The following is an 18294-nucleotide window of genomic DNA, read 5'->3' as shown; positions in this document are numbered from 1 at the left end:
ATTATCTACAGAGGGAAGTGTGTGGCATTATCTACAGAGGGAAGTGTATGGCATTATCTACAGAGGGAAGTGTGTGGCATTATCTACAGAGGGCAGTGTGTGGCATTATCTACAGAGGGAAGTGTGTGGCATTATCTACAGAGGGAAGTGTGTGGCATTATCTACAGAGGGCAGTGTGTGGCATTATCTACAGAGGGCAGTGTGTGGCATTATCTACAGAGGGAAGTGTGTGGCATTATCTACAGGGGGAAGTGTGTGGCATTATCTACAGAGGGCAGTGTGTGGCATTATCTTCAGAGGGAAGTGTGTGGCATTATCTACAGAGGGCAGTGTGTGGCATTATCTACAGAGGGCAGTGTGTGGCATTATCTACAGAGGGAAGTGTGTGGCATTATCTACAGAGGGAAGTGTGTGGCATTATCTACAGAGGGCAGTGTGTGGCATTATCTACAGAGGGCAGTGTGTGGCATTATCTACAGAGGGCAGTGTGTGGCATTATCTACAGAGGGCAGTGTGTGGCATTATCTACAGAGGGCAGTGTGTGGCATTATCTACAGGGGGGCTGTGTGGCATTACCTACAGAGGGAAGTGTGTGGCATTATCTACAGAGGGCAGTGTGTGGCATTATCTACAGAGGGCAGTGTGTGGCATTATCTTCAGAGGGCAGTGTGTGGCATTATCCTCAGAGGGCAGTGTGTGGCATTATCTACAGAGGGCAGTGTGTGGCATTATCTACAGAGGGAAGTGTGTGGCATTATCTAGAGGGAAGTGTATGGCATTATCTTCAGAGGGCAGTGTGTGGCATTATCTACAGGGGGGCTGTGGCATTATCTACAGAGGGCAGTGTGTGGCATTATCTACAGAGGGCAGTGTGTGGCATTATCTACAGAGGGAAGTGTGTGGCATTATCTACAGAGGGCAGTGTGTGGCATTATCTACAGAGGGCAGTGTGTGGCATTATCTACAGGGGGGCTGTGTGGCATTACCTACAGAGGGAAGTGTGTGGCATTATCTACAGAGGGCAGTGTGTGGCATTATCTACAGAGGGCAGTGTGTGGCATTATCTACAGAGGGCAGTGTGTGGCATTATCCTCAGAGGGCAGTGTGTGGCATTATCTACAGAGGGAAGTGTGTGGCATTATCTAGAGGGAAGTGTATGGCATTATCTTCAGAGGGCAGTGTGTGGCATTATCTACAGGGGGGCTGTGGCAATATCTACAGAGGGCAGTGTGTGGCATTATCTACAGAGGGCAGTGTGTGGCATTATCTACAGAGGGAAGTGTGTGGCATTATCTACAGAGGGAAGTGTGTGGCATTATCTACAGAGGGAAGTGTGTGGCATTATCTACAGAGGGAAGTGTGTGGCATTATCTACAGAGGGCAGTGTGTGGCATTATCTACAGAGGGAAGTGTGTGGCAATATCTACAGAGGGAAGTGTGTGGCATTATCTACAGAGGGCAGTGTGTGGCATTATCTACAGAGGGCAGTGTATGGCATTATCTACAGAGGGAAGTGTGTGGCATTATCTACAGAGGGCAGTGTGTGGCATTATCTACAGAGGGAAGTGTGTGGCATTATCTACAGAGGGCAGTGTGTGGCATTATCTACAGAGGGAAGTGTGTGGCATTATCTACAGGGGGAAGTGTGTGGCATTATCTACAGAGGGCAGTGTGTGGCATTATCTACAGAGGGAAGTGTGTGGCATTATCTACAGAGGGCAGTGTGTGGCATTATCTACAGAGGGCAGTGTGTGGCATTATCTACAGAGGGCAGTGTGTGGCATTATCTACAGAGGGAAGTGTGTGGCATTATCTACAGAGGGAAGTGTGTGGCATTATCTACAGAGGGCAGTGTGTGGCATTATCTACAGAGGGCAGTGTGTGGCATTATCTACAGAGGGCAGTGTGTGGCATTATCTACAGAGGGCAGTGTGTGGCATTATCTACAGAGGGCAGTGTGTGGCATTATCTACAGAGGGCAGTGTGTGGCATTATCTACAGGGGGGCTGTGTGGCATTACCTACAGAGGGAAGTGTGTGGCATTATCTACAGAGGGCAGTGTGTGGCATTATCTACAGAGGGCAGTGTGTGGCATTATCTACAGAGGGCAGTGTATGGCATTATCTACAGAGGGAAGTGTGTGGCATTATCTACAGAGGGCAGTGTGTGGCATTATCTACAGAGGGAAGTGTGTGGCATTATCTACAGAGGGAAGTGTATGGCATTATCTACAGAGGGAAGTGTGTGGCATTATCTACAGAGGGCAGTGTGTGGCATTATCTACAGAGGGAAGTGTGTGGCATTATCTACAGAGGGAAGTGTGTGGCATTATCTACAGAGGGCAGTGTGTGGCATTATCTACAGAGGGCAGTGTGTGGCATTATCTACAGAGGGAAGTGTGTGGCATTATCTACAGGGGGAAGTGTGTGGCATTATCTACAGAGGGCAGTGTGTGGCATTATCTTCAGAGGGAAGTGTGTGGCATTATCTACAGAGGGCAGTGTGTGGCATTATCTACAGAGGGCAGTGTGTGGCATTATCTACAGAGGGAAGTGTGTGGCATTATCTACAGAGGGAAGTGTGTGGCATTATCTACAGAGGGCAGTGTGTGGCATTATCTACAGAGGGCAGTGTGTGGCATTATCTACAGAGGGCAGTGTGTGGCATTATCTACAGAGGGCAGTGTGTGGCATTATCTACAGAGGGCAGTGTGTGGCATTATCTACAGGGGGGCTGTGTGGCATTACCTACAGAGGGAAGTGTGTGGCATTATCTACAGAGGGCAGTGTGTGGCATTATCTACAGAGGGCAGTGTGTGGCATTATCTTCAGAGGGCAGTGTGTGGCATTATCCTCAGAGGGCAGTGTGTGGCATTATCTACAGAGGGAAGTGTGTGGCATTATCTAGAGGGAAGTGTATGGCATTATCTTCAGAGGGCAGTGTGTGGCATTATCTACAGGGGGGCTGTGGCATTATCTACAGAGGGCAGTGTGTGGCATTATCTACAGAGGGCAGTGTGTGGCATTATCTACAGAGGGAAGTGTGTGGCATTATCTACAGAGGGCAGTGTGTGGCATTATCTACAGAGGGCAGTGTGTGGCATTATCTACAGGGGGGCTGTGTGGCATTACCTACAGAGGGAAGTGTGTGGCATTATCTACAGAGGGCAGTGTGTGGCATTATCTACAGAGGGCAGTGTGTGGCATTATCTACAGAGGGCAGTGTGTGGCATTATCCTCAGAGGGCAGTGTGTGGCATTATCTACAGAGGGAAGTGTGTGGCATTATCTAGAGGGAAGTGTATGGCATTATCTTCAGAGGGCAGTGTGTGGCATTATCTACAGGGGGGCTGTGGCAATATCTACAGAGGGCAGTGTGTGGCATTATCTACAGAGGGCAGTGTGTGGCATTATCTACAGAGGGAAGTGTGTGGCATTATCTACAGAGGGAAGTGTGTGGCAAAAAATTTACAACTGAAATTCATCCGTTTTTAAAATGGACAGGGAAAAGAAAAGGATGCAAAATGGGTCAAAATCGGATGTTAACCCCTTAGTGACCACTAATACGCCTTTTTACGTGATTCACTAATGGGCTTTAGGCTAGGCTGACGCCTTTTCACGTCAGCCTAGTCTAAGTCCTGCACGGGTCTCCCGTGCAGGCAGGAGCCGGGGCTCTGCTGTCTGATGACAGCTGAGCTCCTGCTCCAACGCCCGCGATCGAAGTTTACTTCGATCGCGGTCGTTTAACCCGTTAAATGCCGCCGTCAATAGCGACCGCGGCATTTAACTTTGTTTACAGAGGGAGTGCGCTCCATCTGTCACCCATCGGCGGCCCGCGAATGCAATCGCGGGTCTCCGATGGGGTGTCATGGCAGCCGGGGGACTGATAAAAGCCCCCAGGTCTGCCCTGGACATAAGCCTGTTAGGACGCGCCGGAGGCACGTCCTAACAGATTGCCTGTCAGATTTACACTGACAGACAATAATGCTCTGGTATACGAAGTATACCAGAGCATTATAGCAGCGATCGGAACATCGCACAGTAAAGTCCCCTAGTGGGACTAATAAAATCAAAGTGAAATAAAGATTATTAATAAAAAGTACAGTAAAAAAATAAATAAAACCATTTTTTTCCATAAAAAGTGGTTTTATTTAGTAAAAGTGTAAAAAAAAAAAAAAGTACACATGTGGTATCGCTGCGACCGTAATGACTCTATTAATAAAGTTAATATGTAATTTAAACCGCAAAGTGAACACCGTAAAAAAAAAACGCAAAAAACTATGGCGAAATTGCAATTTTTTTCCATTGCCCCCCAAAAAAGTCATAATAAAAATGAATCAATAAGTCCCATGCACCCCAAAATAGTACCATTCAAAACTACGTCTTGTCCCGCAGAAAACAAGCCCAAAAAATCACTATATTGATGGAAAAATAAAAAAATTACGGCTCTTGGAAAGCAACGATGCAAAAGCAAATAATTTTAGTTCAAAAGTGTTTTTATTGTGCAAAAGTCGTAAAACATAAAAAAACCTCTACATATGTGGTATCGCCGTAATCGTACCGACCCATAGAATAAAGGGAACATGTTATTTACGTCGCATAGTGAACGGCGTCAATTTAAAAACGCATAGAACAATGGCGGAATTTCAGGTTTTTTTTTTATAATCCCCCCCAAAAAGGTTAATAAAAGTTAATATAAAAATTATATGTACCCAAAAATGGTGCCATTAAAAAGCACAACTAATCCCGCAAAAAACAAGTCCTCATACAGCTATGTAGACGAAAAAATAAAAACGTTATAGCTCTTTGAATGCGACTATAGAAAAACGAATAAAATAGCTTGGTCATTAAGGCCTAAAATGGGCTGGTCACTAAGGGGTTAAAAACGGAAACACGGCCCGGAACGGATGGAGAAGGTTGAGAAATACGGACCAGAACGGCGGTTTTTATCGGCCGACACTCGGACCCTGTCAATAGAGCCTAAGAGCCATAATAGGGCCATGTGCATGAAGCCTAGGACTGACTACAACTGAAGTGTGACAATTGTGCTGCACCTTCAGTCGGCGGCATCTTCCTATGCCCTTCATAAGCCAGAGGCGGGTTATAACTGAGGAACAATACTGGACTCGGAACAAAGGAGCCGAACAATTCCACCATAGCTATTGTCACTTGCACTGAGGATCGTGCTCCGTGCCAGCAGGAAGACAGGCGAATTTTCCATGCGAGGCCTTAGTCACTCAGCGAGGGGCGGGAATGAGAAAAAAATCCACATTTTCTTTCCCAAATAAGTCGAAAAAACCGTGCATATTTTTAAGGTGGGAAACGCCCTATGCCGGCTGCCGTCATCGCTCGACCCCGCCCACAGGTAACCACGCCCACTAGTGACATGACCTCACCCAAGAATTCCAGGCTGCTACTCATTGACTCTACTTATTCCGCAGGCAGCACCCGTAGCTCTCAGTCTGCTTCCTAATTCCCCGGGCACATAGCACCTCAGGCTGCAGACGCTCTGTACATATACTGGCTCGCGGTGCAGAAGTCTCCTATAAAGCGTGGGATCTAGTCTGTTACCAGGAGTCTCCAATGAAATAGTTATTACAACAGCCTGCATTCTAGAAAGTTACTCCAACCAAAGGGAACGTGGAAGCCTGATAGCCGCAGCCTATAGTCCTACGTCCCACCTTGATACAGAATGGCTGGACTCAACTCCTTGGAAGCAGTAAAGAGGAAGATCCAGGCTCTCCAACAGCAGGCCGACGATGCTGAAGACAGAGCGCAGTGTCTACAGAGGGAGCTGGACACAGAACGGGAGATGCGTGAGAAAGTGAGGCGCAGCTACTCCAAACTATACGGCCTCTGCTTCCTGTCTCCACTCTCCTCTTACTACTGACTGCCTGAGCGCTGCCGCTCCCTGTCCTCCTCCTCCTGCCGGCCATTATCTCCCCTCTTCCATGCTACTCTATTGAATAGACCTTTTATAGGCTATCACTTCTCTCTCGGTAATATACGTGTTTCTCCATCACTCCTTCGTTCTAGTCAATGCTATTCTTCATTTCTTGAGCTGTTACTCCACCCCCTTGGTACTGTGCCACCTGTGTACTGTGCCAAGTTGTGATTAGATATGGGGCTAATAATGGGGATGCTGTAAATATTCCGAGCTCCACATAGGATGGCTTACAGCCACATGGGTGATGGTAAACTGCTTGGTCTCCCATGGAAACATCCAGGCACTTGTATAGGGGAACATAGAGCTGCAGGTAGCCTTTTTGCATTGGTTAATTCCCTGGGCGGATGTACCTACGTTTGGACACGTGCTTGAGCGATCACGTGGGGGAGATTTATTAAAATCGGTGCAAAAAAAATGTGGCGATAAAAGCAGTTACCTGATTGGTTGTGTTTGCAACTAGCCCACTTTTCTCTTGTGCCAGTTTTGAGAAGTCTCACCCGCCGTGTCATCCACACGCTGCGGAATTGCCGAATTTTTTTCAGGGCCAGAATTTCGACCGGAAAGAACGCAGCAGAATACAGTAGCAGCAACGTGGGTTAGATTTAACAAATCTCATCTACGTGCTGCATACAATTTCCAAGCAGAGATTGACCTGCGGTGCGCTTTTTCCAGACCGCAGCATGTCAATTCCTGCTACGGAAAGTGGCCTGAATTGTGGCGTTTTTCAGGGGAGATGTCTCCATCTCCCAACATTGGGGAAAAATGCAGCAAATTGCACAGCATTTTCTGCAGTAAAAAACCGCAGGAAATGGTGCGTTTTTCCCCGCAGCGGAAAGCCTTTGACTTTCGACGGAATTGCTGCAGCAATTTCGTTGTGTGTGGACAAGTCCTTACGCCTCATGTACACGACTGTGTGTGCCGGCTGAGTCCCGACAGTGATCCGAGGAAAGATGGAACATGTCTTATCTTTCCTTGGATCGGAGACTCGGATAATTTTTCACAGATCCGATTCACCTGCTAAAGTGAATGGGTCCGTGAAGACTATCGGATGCCGTCAAAAACGGCCCTAGTGGCACAACGGTCGTGTGCATGAGGAGTTTATGGGAGACCCTTTATGGACCAACATGGGGAGAAGCTGAAAATGGCTCTGAACTTGCGCAGCGAGATCACGCTGTGCTGTCATTCACAGCATGATCTCGCGAGATTACGCTTGCTGTCATTAAGTCCCACACAAACGTTAGCGAAGTGTCGGGATTGTGAATAGACATCGCGTCCTGGCTGGAGGTAATGTCTATTCATTGTCAGGACACTTCAGTAAAGTTAATGTGTGTGTATGTGACAGCACATCGTGAACAACGCAGGATCACTATGTACAGAGTAAATGAATGGAGAGAAGTGTATGATGCTGATTGGTCCGCGTCATACACTCTGTACAACGCCCACTTGGCCATAAAGTAAAACGCGCCCAGTTGTCCATTGAGAAAGTCATTAGCAAAAAGCGAATATAGGTCATAATAAAAACCACTGCTGTTCTCTACATTACAGCGCAGATCACATCATGTACAAGATAGGGCACTTATAATGTGGTGACAGAGCCTCGTTAAGCTACTTCACATAGGGTTTTTGTCTTCTGTCTTAAACTGCATGTAAAAAAAACGCCAGTGTTGTGTTTTTTTTTTTTTTGCACATGAGTTTTCCTTGTCTTTTTCGAAATCCTGTAGACAAGCCTATAGGAAAAATGGCAGATAAACCCCATATCTGGAGCATGCTGCGTTTTTAAATAATAAAAATAAAACGGACCCCCAAAGGACACAAACCAAACCTACTTATGTAGCCTTTTTAATAGTTCACTATAGACTTTAAAGTAACCTCTGACTGCAGAGTTTTTTGTTTTTTTTTAATCTAAAACAAAAACCGTGAAATTCCCATAACACAGCAAAATGTTGTTTGAATCCAGACCTGGAAAACGTTCACCCGCGGCAGAGAAAAAAAAACTACTGCAGAAAAATTCTGCAACATAAATTGACCTGCTGCAGATTTTAAAGACCGCATTGCAGGTACGTTTCCACGTGGAAATGTTTACGCAGCATGTGAATGACATTTGGTAAAATCTCATCCACTTTGCTGCTACTGTAATACACTGCAGGTTTTCCGCTCTTGTATCTGCCATGTGTGGACATACCCATAAGAGAGTTGGTCCACGATCGGACAAACCTTCCACTTGGAAATATTCATGTTTGAGCCACAAGTATGCAAAGATGTTGTGACGTCGGCCATATATTTATTTTTTTATTCGAAAACAGTAGGTGATACTTATCAAAACGAGTTCAAGGCAAAGCCAAACCATTGTCCATAACCGGATACCCGCTCTCATTTCTCAGAGGCCCTCTCACTTCTCCATCACTTTCCCCTTACATTAGTTCTAAAGAGGTTTAATGTTATTTGTAATGGTTCTGTTATTTTCTGTATTCAGTTTTCAAGATCTCTGCTTGTTGGGTAGGAACATTCATTGTTTACTTACAGTGGACAAGATTCTGTCCATGGTCATGTGATGGACACACATGCAGTTTGTTACAGTATTTGTATCACAGCGGTGTCTTCTAATGTTGCCAGCACCTGTGTCCCTGACAACAAGCAGAGATCTTAAAGTGTAGCTAGACGTTTGGATTGGTGGGGGTCTGAGCATGGAGACCCCCACCAATCGCTAGAACGAAGCAGCTGAAGCGCTCGTGTGAGCGCTTGGTTGATTCGTGTCTGTTCGGCTGTTTCCGGAAATACATGTAAAGGTGTATGGACTCAATAGAAAGTCTATGAGCCTGTACTCTGATACACCAGCTTTCCGGAAAAAGCCGAACAGACATGAAGCGGCTGAGCTCTCACACAAATGCTTCGTTCTAGCGATTGGTGGGGGGTCTCAGTGCTCGGACCCCCCCCCCCCCCCAATCCAAACTTCTGACATGTCAGAAGTTTATCAAACTTTTAGCTACACTTTAAAAACTGAGGAGTTAATACAGAGAGGATATTGCAATATTATATAACTACTTTTTATACGAAAATTAATTGCTGAAACCGAATAACTCCTTTAATAAATCTCCCACCTTACAATAGATTCCTAGGTTCATCGTTTTAATGAATTGCTTGTTTGAAAATAATTTATAAGAAAAAACAAAATGGTACTGTTGAGGATTTGTTTAAAATGGCATGATTGTAAAGGCTGAAAACAAAATGGCCACTGAATGGAGTCAAATGTTGTACTTACATTTCAGTCATTTTCTGAGAGGAAATGGGCTATTTTCACTGACTGTTAAAGGCAATGCTTCTACATACATACAATACCTAACTATTGTTAGTATATCGAATATCAAATTGGTAGTATGTGAGTGGCACAGTTGTCAAAGATGAGGGCCACTTAGCTTTAGAACTCTCTAAGGGACGCTGCTGCATCAGAGACCCACCTATCATAATGTTATGGCATAGCCTAGCAATATGCCATATTGTAGGAACACTAATATCCCTGGTGGCACTAGTGCACGATAGGCTCTGCAGCTGCCACCAGCTAGGTAGACACTTGCAGGGGGCAAGAGCGCCCCTGTCGGACATTTATAGCATATCCAACAGATATGTCTTTGACTGGAAGACCCCTTTAAGCCCCTTGTGCATCTACCATTTCGTTAAAAAGCCACAAAATTAGCACATAGTTAACGTTTTGCGCTTGCTCTATAAGGGTCAGTTCACATTTTTTTTTTTTTTTTGTGCTGGTTTTCATGTGCAAACTGTGTTGGAATCCGCGTCAGAAAACGCCCCAAATCGCCCGCCATTCATTTCAAAGGGTGGCAGAGGCGTTTTTCTTCCAGGGTGGTTTTGGCCGCTTGCGGGGAAAAAAAAGCGGCATGCAGTTTGTCTCTGACCTCCCATTGAAATTGGGGGAAGGCAGGAAAAAACGTGGTGCTCGTTTTTTGCAGTGGTTTATGCATTAACTGAAAGAACTTTTAGAGATTTTTTTTTTTTTTTGTGCCTGAAAAAACTGAACTAGGCGTTAAAGTTTTGGTTGGAATGTAGCGAGTCGTTGGAGTTTTTTACTTGATTGGACAGAAAATAGAAAAGCTGTGTGACTATTCTGGTGTTCAAAGGCGCAAGGAGATTGTGTAGTCATCCACAGATTGTAGTGTTTGTTGCTTGGCAATCACAGCTCTTAGGCCCCATGCACATGACTGTAGATGCGGAGCCATAAAAAAAGGAGGGAGGCTGCAAATATCACCAACGTGTTGCCTAGCAATGCTTCCGTAAATATGAACGGTTTACGGATGCACAACAGTAGCCGTCCGGATTTACGGAAGCTCCAATAGACTTTTATGGGAGAGTCTGCCATAATTACTGACAAGAATAGGACGGGTTCTATAATTTTTTTTTTTCCAGCACGGACACCCATCCGTAAAAATACGGAAAGATGTCCGTGGCCAATAGAAGCTATGTAATTACGGTCCCATTCACTTCTATGTGCATCCGTAAACCGTCTGTATTTACGAAAGTGTTGCTATGCAGCATGTTGACGTAAATTGCAGCTTTTTTATTTTTATGGATCTGTATATACGGATCAAATGCGGCTGCACTATGGACTGTATTTGCGGATAACGTTCCATGTATACGGATAAGTTACGGGTGACTACGAAACCGTATTTACGGATAGATGAGAATACGGTCGTGTGCATGGGGCCTTAGTGAGAGCTTATTAGGGGAGTTAGATAAGAAATGACTCCATTTTATCAGTGTTCACCTCTGCCTCATGCACACGACCGTCAGAACATGTCCTATCTTTCCTCGGATCGGAGACTGATAAAAAACAATGGTTTCCTTCCTTATGTCAAGCTCTTATTTACTGAAGAGATGTAGTTGTGTGTCCATAAAGCATAGTGAGAAAAGGTGGAAACACTTGGACAATAATGCGCTCGAGAGACGACCCCCACAACGTGGCGTTTCCCAACGCTTTCCTGGTGTCCATGCAGATAGCAGGAGGCCATACCTGTAGTAGCACATTCCTCTATGAATCACCATGAGCTCATACAGAGGTGTTGCAATCATTAGTGAGCACTTCTTTCCCAACAGACATGATTCAACGTCCTGGGGCAGCTGAGAATTTGGCGCATTGTGACTTCAGTCAGACGAATGAATGCCAGTGTAGGATGCTTCACACTACACCTCAGATTCTGTGTGCATCTTGCTCTAGAAAGGAGTGGCCTTCTGAATGCAGACTCATTACCTTGGTGGATCGCATCACATTGTTGGAATTTTTACACCAGGGTTAAAAAAAACATTTGGACTGCTCCAGGAATGGTGACCTCTAAGCTGGGTTCAAAAAAATTTCTGCCACGGATTAGGCCACTGGGAATCAGCTGCAAAATCTGCATGTGGATTTGCTGCCGACTGCTGTGGATTTCGTGCTTTGCAATGCAAAGAGTAAAATCTGCTGCAATTCTTCAACAAATCCGCATGTAAAACATGGATTTTGAAGCAGATTTGCTGCAGCCAAATCCATGGTGTAAAAAAAAAAAAGCTACATATGAATCCAGCCTTATGGATATAAATTGAAAACTGGTACAGGCCAAACCACGTTTTGCCTTGATTGAAAGGTTTTAAGTTGCATCTTTTGGCTGTGCCATTTTTACAGGAAGCTCCTGGTTTGACTTCATGACACACTAAGGGCTCGTCCACATGCAACGGAATTGCTGCAGGAAATGTAGTTGAAAAACCCAGACATTCCGCTGCGGAAAAAACGCACCATTTCCTGAGGTTTTTACGGCAGAAAATGGTGCGTGTTTTGCTGCGTTTTTCACAATGTTAGGAGATGGAGACATCCCCTCTGAAAAATGCAGCAATTCTGTCAGGAATTGACGTTCTGCAGTCCAAAAAATACAAACCGCAGGTCAATTTCTGCTCTGAATCTTTATGCCGTGTGTGGATGAGATCTGTTAAATCTTATCCACTATTCTGCTACGCTTTTTTTTTTTTTTTTTTTTTTCAGTCCAAGTTTCCGGCCATAAAAAAACGTGGCAATTCTGCAGCGTTTGGATGAGCCCTTACAGTATGTGCAAATACACCCTAATAACTCCTACATGTACAAACCACTCGGCCCATAAATGGACCTTTCTAACGTACATTGTACAGAACATGAGAACAGTGGCCTTGTGACCTCCTTACATGGCTGCTAACAGTAAGGGTATGTGCACACTACCAATTTTCAGGCGTAATGGAGGCGTTTTACGCCTGAAAAGACTGCTCCAATACTTCGGCAAACATCTGCCCATTGCTTGCAATGGGTCTTACGATGTTCTGTGCAGACGAGCTGTCATTTTACGTGTCGCTGTCAAAAGACGGCACGTAAAATTACGGCCGCGTCAAAGAAGTGCAGGACCCTTCTTGGGACGTAATTGATGCCGTTTTTCATTTACTCCAATGAAAGCCAGCTCCAATTATGTCCGTAATGGATGCTGCAGAAAAAACCTGTGCACTTGTAAAAACATCAAATTCAGGAGCTGTTTTCTCCTGATGTGAACATACCCTGATAGTCCTGGTGCTGTACGAATACAGTCTGGTCTTTTGGCCAGTATATGTTCATTTATGTTGTTCAATACACGGGGATTGCGTGTGGGGTAGAATCTTGTACATTCTGAACTATGACTGTTTTTGTGTGGCCAAAGAAAAGGGGGCAGCAGAAGCTATAAAAAGTAGTTGTTTTTTTTTTTGTTACACAAAATCTGGTATTTAAATTCTAGTAACCTAGCCACTGGGGGAAAAACCCTTAATCATGGACAACGATCTATGTACAACTTTGAATCCAAGATTATTTTAATCAATGTTTTTTAAGTGATTTCAAAACTACTTTTAAATTTGTATTTAAAAAATGTATACTTTTTTTGTTTTAAGATACAATTACTATGTATCCTATATACATAGAAGCTGTATAGTTTTCTCTCGGCTGATTCTGCCAGGTCAGCTGAACTGACTGCTCTGGTGAAAGCTGGTCCAGCATGTATCTGGCACGTAGGATCCAGCTGATCATGATCACAGGACATAGATGTAATCTGAATGAGCTGACTCCCATCAGTTCAGCCGACCTGATGGAATAGGCTATGACATACAGGATACAGCTTCTATGTGTATACAGGATACATAGAGGCTAAAAAAGTACTTTTAAATAAGTCAATTTAAATATTTTTATCAAAAAGATGATTTTTTTTTATTTCAAAGCTGTACGCAGCCTTCAACGTTAACGGGGAAAAAAAAAACGTTTCTCCAGTCCCCAAAGGGCATGTGATGTTACATCCGGAGTGATGTAACATTACTTGGCATGTCATCTAGTTGCTGCGGCACGATGAACAAAATGTCACTGTGGCCTGCAGTAATTAGCTGACTTGGCCACTTGCCGTTACGTCCCTATGGATGCATCGTAACTGAGGCCTTGAGGATCAGTGGTGAGGTACATGGCAGAATTGAAATGGTAATATATTAGACCTTTTTATTATTTTACCATGTTGGTGAGGCTAGGAGGATTTGTGAACACTCGGTCAACCTCATAAAGCATAAGTCGCACACTTTATTGCCTGGAATTTTTTTTTAATGGGTTGGTGATGAGTTGTCTAGTTATACATTTTAGCAAAATATAAATTTAGCACTGTAGTCCAGGTTTTCAAATAAATGGCAGAGCACGTCATGCATGGACAAGGAGAGTAGCGTAGTGGGGAGGTCCTGGGCAGGTGATTTTCCCCCTCCTCTATGACAGCCATATGTCCTTATAAGGCATATATTCTTGTGAGACAACTCCTTTAAGGCGAGGGCTCCACCACTAGGAAAAAGGCTGCAGTCAACTTTGCTTGTCTTTAATTTTTCCCATAGGGTAATGTTGAAGTCACTGTGCAGTCATTTTTACCTCATGACCAGTTTTAAGCAACTTGGGCTCTGTTCACATCTGCGCTACAGTTTGTCATTCTGTTCCATCAAAAAAGAACAGAATTGCCAGATTCGTCAGATAACAATAACCAATGGTGCCTTATGAAACCCATTGACTTTAATAGATTCCATTGGGTTTTCGTAATATTTCCAGATAAAATGGCGCAGCATGCTGCACTATTTTCTGTAGCAAAAATAATCAATGTCTTTAATCTCGCGAGATCACGGAGCTAAACGAGATTTGGTTTCACTTGCCGGAATCTCACAAAAAAAGATTCAGAAGTGTCAGGATTCTGAGTACACATGACGTCCAGGCTGGATGGTCATGTGTATTCATTATCAGGACACAGTAGTAATGTTAGGGTTTGTGTATGTAGCTGCACATAGTGATATATCTATATCGCTAGTGCAGTGTAAATGAATGGAGAGGAGTGCATGATGCTGATTGGTCAGCGTCATGCACTCTTCTGTACAACGCCCACTTGGTCGAAAGTAAAAGTACGCCCACTTGGGCATTAAGAAACTCATTAGCATAAACTTAAATCGCTGCTAACTTTGTGAAAAAAGATCGTTTTTTTAAATAAAAAGCATTACTGTCACCTACATTACAGCGCCCATCTCCTTATATAGGAGATAGGGCACTTATAATGTGGTGACAGTCTCTTTAGAGGCTCTGTCACCAGATTTTGCAACCCCTATCTGCTATTGCAGCAGATAGGCGCGGCAATGTAGATTACAGTAACGTTTTTATTTTTAAAAAACCAGCATTTTTGGCCAAGTTATGACCATTTTTGTAGTTATGCAAATGAGGCTTGCAAAAGTCCAAGTGGGTGTGTATTAGGTGCGTACATCGGGGCGTTTTTAATACTTTTACTAGCTGGGCGCTGTGAAGAGAAGTAACATCCTCTTCTCTTCAGAACGCCCAGCTTGTGACAGTGCAGATCTGTGACGTCACTCACAGGTCCTGCATCGTGACGGCCACATCGGCACCAGAGGCTACAGTTGATTCTGCAGCAGCATCAGCGTTTGCAGGTAAGATCGACTTACCTGCAAACGCTGATGCTGCTGCAGAATCAACTGTAGCCTCTGGTGCCGATGTGGCCGTCACGATGCAGGACCTGTGAGTGACGTCGCAGATCTGCACTGTCACAAGCTGGGCGTTCTGAAGAGAAGAGGATGTTACTTCTCATCAGAGCGCCCAGCTAGTGAAAGTATTAAAAACGCCCCGATGTACGCACATACACACCCACTTGGACTTTTGCAAGCCTCATTTGCATAACTACAAAAATGGTCATAACTTGGCCAAAAATGCTCGTTTTTTTAAAATAAAAACGTTACTGTAATCTACATTGCAGCGCCTATCTGCTGCAATAGCAGATAGGGGTTGCAAAATCTGGTGACAGAGCCTCTTTAAGCTTGTGGTGCAGGGGATCCTTGTTCTGTCGTATGAAGTGCATAGCTGGCGATACGCCATTCAGTCTAGCAATACAAAGTCTTTATGGTGGATCAGTCACTTGGTAGCTTGCGCCCTACCGGGCAATCAACTGGCAGCTCTCGCCCTGCCTGGCTATCCAACAGCAGCTCACACCCCGATCGGCAAACTCACCCACTCCGTACTGACTAATTCTCCCTCCTACTTATCCCACTCGCATCTCATTTGCGCTCATTCTGTGTCTCACCTTAATCACTCGACAACTGTCACACAAAAATATTTTTATTTTTTTTAAAGGGGCTGCATGCCACAACTGACCCGACGCTAATGTGCCTTTTGGAGTCCCTAACGTACAAAATATATAGTGTTCTGTGAACAAGAACCTATTGTCTTAATATAAATACAGTTTCGATACATAACATTAGGTGCTTAACGTATCTAACATGAGTGGGTTCAGGGCACACCCTCCAACTGTCTTTAATGTCATAAACCTGTTTCCTTTTGTTGTGTCTGCCTCCCAGTTTATATCCGGGTAGTTAAAGTCCCCCATAATAATGACTTCATTATGATTTGCTGCCTCATCTATTTCCTTTATTAGGCGATTTTCTTCTTATTCCATTATACTTGGAGACTTATAACAAACCCCTATCAGTATTTTATTTTCTCCCTCCCTTTATTTCCATCCATAGGGACTCCATGTGATAATTTCCCTCATAGATATCATCACGTGGGATGGGTTTTAGGCATAAGGAAGCTTCCCCCACACCCCCCCCCCCCCGTGGGTGTTTAACAAAGTGGGCGTTGTAAAGAAAAGTGTATGACCCTGACCGATCAGTGTCATACACCTCTCCATTCATGTCCAGCTTTAGTCACAGCGCAGCTTGATCTCGCGAGATTATGCTGTGACATGACTTCTTCCCACAGGTACTTCACCAGAGTGACGGAAGAGCAAACAGACATTGCCTCCAGCCGCGCCAGGACTCCTGGTGTGGCTGGAGGCGATGTCTGTTTGCTCTGCCGTCACTCCGGTAAAGTACCTGTGGGAAGAAGTCCTGTCACAGCATAATGATCAAGCTGCGCTGTGACTAAAGCTGGACATGAATAGAGGTGTATGACACTGATTGGTCAGGGTCATACACTCTTCTTTACAACGCCCACAATATTATTTAAAAAAAAAAAACAAACACACTAGTTATCTACAATACAGCGCCTATTCGATTAGGTAGGAGATGGGGGAAGTATGAAACTGGTGAGAGCCTCTTTAAAGCCTTAATTGATAAATTTCTTCTGTCTAGGTGCAGTTTCTGGTTTTGCCTTAAAAAAAAAAAAAAAACATGCAAAATCTGCACTGTGTGAAAAAGGCATTAAGGGTCTATTCATATGGTGCAATATCGGACACCCACCAATCACGAGAATGGGGTTACCTTGCCGTTCTTGGGAGACCCATAGGAATGGAGCGGTAAAGCTCATGCTTGGCCACCACTCCATTCAAGTTTATGGGGCTGGCGAAGATTGCACTCAACAGCCCCATAGTAATGAATAGAGCGGTGGCCAAGCATGTGTACTACCGCTCCATTCCTATAGGGCTTCCAGGAACTGCAAGGTAACCTAGTCAGATATTTCTCACCTATTCTGTGAATAGGTGATGAATAATAATTATGGGGAAAACCGTTTAAGACTGGCGTATGAAACGCCAGTCTTAATAAATACATCCGCAATTTAAAAAAACAAATGCCTGTGTGTGAAGGAAGCCTTACACTGCTCTAGAAAAGCAAAATATGCCAAATTTCTGGAGGAAACCGCAGTACGTTTTGTGCGCCAAATCTATTTGACAGTATTGATGCGTGGTTAAAGGGAGTTGTGAAATGCTCCACATATATTACCGGCACGCGACATTTTTTTACCGTAAAGTATGCCAGCCAAGAGTTTGCATAAGGTAGAAAAGTCTAGCAATAAGCGTAAAATTGTTCATACAGCCGTTGTGATACCATTTACATAGTTTCTGCCTGTCTGATCTAATGTTATCCTGCCTACATTTTAAATCGTATTCATAAATCTGCCGCTTTGGACTTCATTCATCTAAATTCTTTAACCGAGAAATTATCCTTGTAACCCATAGCAACCCATCAAAGCTCAGCTACATTTGTTAAACTGCTCTGGAAGAATGAAAGCTGCGCTGTGATCGGTTGTTATGGGTAAGGCCAGTCTTTCTATTAGACAGGTTTGATTAATGAAGCCCATTGTGAGTTGAGGCCTTCTGTACAAATATTCACATCAGCATTTGGCTTCCGTTGATGAACGGAAACTATCACTTCAGTTTGCATTACCATTGATTTCAATGACATTTAGGCCTTGTTCACAAATGCGTTGGAGACTTTGTTTCGGTTGCAGATCCATCCAGCAATCCAAACCACGGAAACCTGACGGAACCAATTAGAAACCCAGCAGAACCCTGCAGTGTCCAGGGCAGATACGCTGTGTACTTTTACGCAGCATATCTGCCCTGTGTGAACATGGGCTTAAAGTCAATGCATTCCGTCGGCTGCCAGTGGTGTCCATTGTGAAAAGGAAACCAGCGCTTCCGGTATTTCTCTTCTGCTGGAGCAGAACGGAAAGCCGAACACTGGTGTGAACCCAGCCTATGTGTTGGAGTTTTGGTAAACCCTCTAATTGTTTGTTCATGATGGTGTTGGCCACAATTGCAGCTACTGTGCAGTTTGCTTTTTGTTGAGTAAGGGTATGTGCACACACACTAATTACGTCCGTAAGTGACGGACGTATTTCGGCCGCAAGTCCCGGACCGGACACAGTGCAGGGAGCCGGGCTCCTAGCATCATACTTATGTACGATGCTAGGAGTCCCTGCCTCACTGCAGGACAACTGTCCCAAACTGGGCATAACATGTAGTGCACTAAAATGGCATATGCGTGGAAAATTTTAATTCACTCTGCACCATCCGCAGCACATTAACCC

At 44.4% G+C, this 18294-nt stretch overlaps 1 protein-coding gene across 5 annotated transcripts in view; it reads left to right on the top strand.

Annotated features, from left to right (window-relative positions):
- The window catches only part of TPM4 (tropomyosin 4), a 112567-nt gene that overhangs the window by 73083 nt on the left and 21190 nt on the right, over nucleotides 1–18294 (top strand). The window contains exon 1 of one of the 5 annotated variants that reach the window (XM_075864071.1): nucleotides 5167–5822. The exons of 2 other annotated variants lie outside the window; for them this stretch is intronic. In XM_075864071.1, coding sequence (XP_075720186.1) covers nucleotides 5691–5822 — 132 coding nt within the window. In that variant the 5' untranslated portion in view covers nucleotides 5167–5690. 2 more of the 5 variants (XM_075864065.1, XM_075864082.1) reach the window with 2 other exon arrangements.

Source organism: Rhinoderma darwinii, chromosome 1 (genome assembly GCF_050947455.1).
Source record: "Rhinoderma darwinii isolate aRhiDar2 chromosome 1, aRhiDar2.hap1, whole genome shotgun sequence".
Classification (NCBI taxonomy): Eukaryota; Metazoa; Chordata; class Amphibia; order Anura; family Rhinodermatidae; genus Rhinoderma; species Rhinoderma darwinii.
Note: the sequence above shows the minus strand (reverse complement) of the source record. Positions and strands in the feature narration are given on the sequence as shown.